The sequence below is a fragment of the Papaver somniferum genome, chromosome 8, assembly GCF_003573695.1.
Source record: "Papaver somniferum cultivar HN1 chromosome 8, ASM357369v1, whole genome shotgun sequence".
NCBI classification, from domain to species: Eukaryota; Viridiplantae; Streptophyta; class Magnoliopsida; order Ranunculales; family Papaveraceae; genus Papaver; species Papaver somniferum.
The window spans coordinates 130,968,784-130,975,736 of NC_039365.1; the positions used below are offsets into that span (position 1 = coordinate 130,968,784).

Here is a 6,953-nt window from a genome sequence, read left to right on the forward strand (position 1 = left end):
TCTAGTGAGACCCATAAGAACTTTCCCCTTTATCTTGTGCGCAAGAAAATCACCATCAACACTTTGATCTGTGTAATAATTGTAGAGAATCAAATTCTTAAATCAAACAATCCTGATTTTTTTTTATTCTGTTGTTTCTGCTTGGAGTTCCTGGAAAGCTCGGTAGGGAACTGCTAAATCTAGTTGTTTGGAAGGCTCGTCTGAGGTAGTGTTCAGTTGAGAATAGGTGGTTCACTTTCTTTTCAACTCCCTAATTTTATTTACATATTTCTCCTTATTTGGGTACCATATTCACTTCTTTGGATGCTTACTCAATGATGGGAGTTGCCAAGTTGGAGATAATTCTCAAACTGAAAGAATCACAGAATGGAACCTTAGCAATATCTATTACTACATGAATTCTTAAGTGCAGTTGCTTACTCATGACACACACCTCAACAAGGGTAGGAACATTCCTATCCCAAATAAACATACAGCTTTTAAAGCAACCAAATGCGAATAGTTTACAAGTGGTCATTTTTCTGGGGTTATTATATAGTATTATTAGCAGCTGGAAATATATTATCCTACAAACAATAGTTACTTTGAACAACTTGATCAAATTTGACACTACTTCACTTTGAAGTAGAGTACTACTCCCTTATGGCCCTTGCTCTAATAATAGTCTCTACCTAATTAAACAGGATAGTTTAATGTCGCATCCATCATCAACAGATGGAGGTGAAGAGTTAGATTGATGGATAAAGTTAAATGGCAATCAAAGATAAAAGCAATTCGTGGTAGCAGCCCGCATATATACAAAACTGAGCAATGGGTACTTGTCAATCATACGAGTTGATCCTAAGTGGTATTAAAAACTACCAGAAACCTGATGAAATTTTCAGACTGACCGTGTCAAAATATAAATTCTTTATCAGGCTAGTATTACAGATGATGTACTGTTGTCTTTACTTTGTACTTAACTACTCTTGGGATAAAGAAAGGCTCTTGGGACTTTGTGGGTTTACACAATCTGATTGAACCCATCCAATTTTATGATTAACATTATCATATACGATCAATTGTCCATGCAATGAGATATCTGCAGAAGAAATTGATATATTCAGATTATTTTCCAAGGACAGCCAAATGAAAAAGATCAAATAGTAGAAACAACTGATCTGCATGTAGCGGCTGTTGCTCTTGACCTTCTGGAAGAACCCAAATAAGGGAAGAAGCAAAACATAATCCCTAATTGAACATCCAATAACCATGATGGGGACAGCCATAAATATTATAAACAGACTTGTGCATGGTTCAGTTCTACTGCTGTGGATTAAATTGTTCGGTGGTCGATAGAAGCAAAAAACAGTCCTTAACTTGCTTATCTGATCTGCAATATATTGGGCTTAAAGGAAACAAATGTATCCTTTCCCATTTTTCCATTTACCACTGAGAAACAAGTAGTACTTTTAGTCTAATTAGAGTATCCTTTCCCATTTTCCACTGAGAAACAAGTAGTACTTCTAGTCTAATTAGAGTACCCAAAATGTCATGAATAACCAAAGTCTAAGGGGGATCACATGGAGATGATTGGTGGGATGGTTTCACCCCTGTTTATTGTAACATTTTGAACTCGTCAAAACATGGTTGCAAATTAGCCATATAGAGTAAATATACTATTTGTTACTTATCAGGGGAATCAAATGGGTTAAAAGTCATAGTTTAGCTGGCTTTCATTGACACGAGTTATATGAAACCTTCACCGAATTTATCTCTGACCTCGTTCTTCATAGTGTAAGTCATGTCAGGGTCATGTTTGATTTTTAGGATTTGCAATATGGCTAGTAAATACTGTTTTTCTTGTTTGTTTTCTTTTTTTTCAATGCACTGTTTACAGGAAAAAACTGTACCTCCAAGCAGGATCATGGGTTCGTCAAGAACTTCACTCCCATCAAGTATTCCCAAACATACATTGCCTTTACTCTGCAGGGTAATTCACTTAGAGAGTAAGTTCCATCTAAATAAGAAACATATAAATTTAAAAATAATGGAATAGTAATGAAATTTGTATATGATAAGTTTGGGAATCCTTACACTTATAATCAAGTAACCTTCGGGAGGAATCTTCATCTTTGACGACATAATCCACCATCTACTCCCAAATTGAAAAGTCAAGGGTTTAAAGAGTGCTTTTACATCTTCAAGAGACCTACACAAAGTGATTTTCTTCCTATTTTTAGCTGAGGCTATGAACACTGTTGGACACAAGCTCTAATAGGAAAAAGATTAAAATGTTGATAAGATGGCCAGCATATTACTGGGGATTACTGTCACAAGTTACTGCATAACTATCAGAAGCTCAATGAGAAACAAATTAGACATGTTCTTATTTTCCAAGACTTACCTGATTGGATATTTAGCTCGCCAACACAATGGCAAAGTAGGATCTGAAACATCTTGGACAAGTTCTTCATGAAAAGAATCTTCAAGCTGCATTAATAGGTGAAAATTCGATTACTAGTCAACTAACAACTTCAACATGTGACTAGGTGATGTAAGTTTTCCACTGAAATTTCTTTTGAAACACTTACCGAAGCTATTAGACCAGAATACGCTTTATTTGGGAAATATGTATAGGAACTTCCACTATCAAATACAACTCTCCCACCATTGTTACCAGATTCGTCTAAACTGAGCTGTCGACCTCCATAAGTTAATTTCACAATCTCTGTATGGAAGAGGTCTCTGAGGCATGAACAATAAGCAACACTCCATACTAAAGTTAAGTTTTACAACAGAATGTCGAAATTAATAACGACTTAAAAAAAAAGACAATAGAAAATGATGTTAAATCTTTTTCTAACCGACAGCTCAAATATAATAAGCGAAACATTCAATTGTTTCATACGCAGTCTTCTGTATTATCTGTCTCTTAACACAGTATAGGACGCTTCAATAAAATGAGCACATAATAATACGATGTTTTGAGTAGATTATGTGCATCCTTGCATTTAAAATTGCATTCTAGGTTAATGTCTTACGAAAATCATGCTATAACATGTAGTGCCTTAGATAAGTGTGCAACCTGGTATGATATGAGTGATGAATCACACGGCCCATGAGCCACAAAACCTACTAATGAGTCACACCTATTTCTCTCGAAGTCTGCTTACATTGAAGGGATGTTTAGCATGGGGACCCATGTCATGCCCCTCCTAGGAACAGGTTCATCACCAAGGAACATATACCCATCACTCTCGGCACCACTGGCAATGCAATGACCCACGACATTTTGGATGACCCCTTGACTTGCTAGTTGAGAAGGAAGGCTAATTGAAGCCCTACTTAGTCCGAGAATTCCATCTGTTCTTGCAGGGGAAACTGATAGTTGCCCTTGTTGATTATATGCACACCTACAGAATCATTGAACCAAAAAAAGAAAGTGGCATCAAACTAATCTTCTTTTTGCGATGTTTAAAAGAGAAGGAATGCAGAGATATTAAAAGAAAACGCAGCTTGTACTTTACGGTACATACCCTAAAACAAAATTAGGTTTCACCAGTGTTCCATTTGCAACTGTAAGGTGTAGACTGTCCCTAGCAAGAATTCCAACGGAGGAGCTAAGATCTGCATATTCTATCTCGTAACTACAATGCTGGCAAGACTCACAAGATTCACGATTGTGATTACTTTGCACATGAGCGCACAACTTATCCTTGGGTGGCAGTATGTTCCCTTTGGCAGGCTTGTACAGAGGATTTGGTCCCTACATACGCAGTTCCTGTTATAAGAGTATTTATGATCTATGATGTCTATCATAATTACTTCATCGCAATAAAAAAAATTACATCCGTAAGACATCGAGGTAACGGAGTAACAAATAAATAAAGAGCATATCTAATATCCTCATTATACACATCGACTACAAAATGATTTAACATGGTGCAAGGTAACTTTACACAAGATCGAGAAAGCGCTGACAACATGATTATAAAGCATAAACACATGTTTATTAAGGTAAAAATAAAAATTAGAACTTAGCCTAAAAAACAAGAGTCAAAATACAAACATGGGAAAATATAAGTTGAACCTAAAATCGAAATACATTTGGTGTACCTTGGCACATCTTTTGCATGGAGCATCACATTGAATCCATGTCAAATCACTCCCAGTATCCATATCAAGATAATAAGTGTTTCCAGGATTCCCAACATGCAGCAATGTATAATACAACCTGTGGTTTAAAGCAGAATAACCTTTAGCTGGTAGATAAATGACGACATCTATCAGAAGAGGCTTTAGTGGACTAGAGGATTTATTGGAATGAATAGGGAAAATGGACATAAAATTTGCAATGAGGATAGTTTGATGAAGAATATATGAACTAAGAAATGTGTTATGTGATGAAGAACTTGTAAGAACCAAAAAGCTTGCTAAGATTGAATCGAAATATCTATCAAATCTTGCTTATACAACTTTTATCTTCGTATAGAATTTCATTTTACAAGACAAACAGTGTTGGTCAACGGTTTGTTCCGTGGTATGCTGTTCATGTCACTTAAGGTCGTGATGACTTTTCTTCTAGGTGCAATAACAAAAGAATCACAAATTTTCAACTGACAATCCTTAGTAAACTTATATAACACTAGCCATCCAGAATGCTAATAATGAAAGCTTCCAATTTGTAAGTTTGAGGATGCATTTTTTATCTTTCTTCTGCCACAACTGTCTATTTCTTCTACTTTTGTGCCTAATTCAATGTGGGTACATGAGGTCCATGGCAATTTTTACATTCTTCAACAACAAAGGCATGCTTCTAAATGTGAATATTACTGTTCCATGTATTTAATTTACCACATATTTATCAAAATTGAAATTGGAGTTTAAGAAAATAAATATTCAAAAAAAGAAAGTTTCAAACATACCCATGTGGATATACATTTCCTTTGACAGGCAAAATGGCGGATGATTCTACTAATGAAGAAGTAGAAATCTTCTTCTGCTGTTGAATACCATCACCAATCGCAGACATAACAGTTTCTCTATTTACAAATTTCCCCAATTTAAATTCCACATCTCTTGGAATACTACCAGAATTGGTGTACTTATGAAATAATGGGAAAACAAAAGATTGAAACTCTCTAGTTTTGTTATCATTCTTGTCTTCCGGACTTTTTAATTCATAAACTGTTGTTAAAGAAGAATAAGTATTACACAGAAGAAGCCCTAAAAGAGACAAACCAAGCAGACCCAGTACTCTATTTGAGTTAGTAAGAAAGAATCTAGTAAAGGAATTGAAACGATGTTCAGGCTGTGGTATAGGTAGAGATTGTTGTATAGGAAGTTGGTTTTCATCTTGTTGAGATTGTTGTTCAAGAGTTGTAGAAAAGGGATGAGTAAGAATTGAGGTAATTGTTTTTCCTTTAGATGGGTTATTTATTGGAGGAAGTGTGATTATAACTGTTAATTGGGGTTGTTGTTGTTCTTGAGATTCAGCAGAAGACTCCATTTCTCTCCAGAGTTGTGTTAGATCAGAAACACAAACAAGAGGAAAATTAATAGTCTGCTTCTCTGCTCCCCATTCTCCTCCTCTCTCTCTGGAATGAGGAACAGGTCAGAACGAGGAAAACTACTTGTTATTCCAGTGGGCGTTGACAAATATCTAGCTTGACGAGAGCCACGTGTGTACACACCAGAAATCTCACTGCGGTACTTGGGCGCCCAGAGCTGTTGGGATGAGTGTAGTTAGTATAAGTAACATTCCCCCGTTTCTAAAAAATAGGTTTGTTTCTTTATTTAGATACTAGGTATCAGGGTGAGAGTCAGTATAATATAATCTCACTAAAACAATTTGTCGGTAAGGACCACAATAATGGTAAAGCTTCTAAGCCCATTACCGACAAAGGGAAAAATACCAGTGACATCATAACATGTATCGCGTCCATTCTTCCAATTATAAACAAATATATCAGTTGGTCGTGCATCATTGTCGTCTGATAAGCACCCTAAGGAAACCTCCTTCCTGGCCGCAACTCCTGGCTTGTAACAAATATCCATAACTGCATCACGAACTAAGTCATTTCGAAATTTCAAACCAACCTCATTAGCACAGTGGATGGCATGGTCACCAAATATGTCCATATTACGACTACAACATGGGAAAGAGCTACCTTTCGGAAAGAGATGGATACCTAGCCTATATTTAAGTACATCTCTAACTGCCTCGGCTCCATATTTTGATTGAGTCCTTCAATGGGAATAGTTTTCAAAAAAATCCATAGCATGGGGCAACTTGTTACTTTGCCAAAGGATTGCATCCCTTCCAGTCAGTGTAAACTTGGTGGGTGTTCTTCTTTTGAACTACATCAAAGTAGCAAAACTTCCAAAGCTTTCATGGGATGGGGGGCAGTATCTCCAATGTTGAAAGAAGAAGAGGAAAGACCACAAATTTGCATATATGAACTGAGCGCATATTGAAAATGCAGACTTGGAGTTGAGATGTCAGTAGTGCATTGAATAGTACCTTGTAAAGCTTCAGTTTGAAGAAATGAAGCGAGATAGTAATATTGACTGGCATCTTCCATTGTGTATACATCTAGCCCCCCGTCTTTAATGGGCAAAGTCGCAAGTCGATATTGGAGTGGGCCAAACCCTGCGCCATCACATGTGACTATGTGCTGCAGAAACTGAAAAAGTTGTTGATCAAAATGCTTGCTGGAAGCTTGAATAACTTGAGGATTAGTGGTTCTTAGGGTGAAGTAGAGTTTAGAAACCCCTATACAACTGCGTAAAAGTAACAGCTCACACTGTGGATCTTTAAGTTGTTTCACACAGTTCATAAGATGTACTGTTTTGTTGACCCTTGACATCACCAACTCATTACAGTATTGTGAATCAGTACTCACTGGACCACCTAGCAGCTTAACACCTCCAACAGCTCTGCCAATGTTGGATGGAAAAACACCATGCTC

The 6,953-nt window shown here is 36.7% G+C and overlaps 1 protein-coding gene across 2 annotated transcripts; it reads right to left on the bottom strand.

Annotated features, from left to right (window-relative positions):
• Nucleotides 1–721: 721 nt before the first annotated feature.
• On the bottom strand, nt 722–5,598 carry LOC113303066 (aspartyl protease APCB1-like). Of its 2 annotated transcripts, none has more exons than XM_026552053.1 (9): nt 4,908–5,598; nt 4,099–4,216; nt 3,519–3,748; nt 3,156–3,395; nt 2,574–2,727; nt 2,387–2,472; nt 2,077–2,134; nt 1,893–1,965; nt 722–1,081 (listed from the first exon to the last, which is right to left on the bottom strand). In XM_026552053.1, exons 1-9 carry the CDS (start codon nt 5,489–5,491, stop codon nt 963–965), a joined length of 1,662 nt encoding a protein of 553 aa, XP_026407838.1. In that variant the 5' UTR covers nt 5,492–5,598; the 3' UTR covers nt 722–962. The 2 variants fall into 2 exon arrangements, with proteins under 2 accessions (XP_026407838.1, XP_026407837.1); XM_026552052.1 differs by having other exon boundaries at nt 2,077–2,191.
• Nucleotides 5,599–6,953: the final 1,355 nt, after the last annotated feature.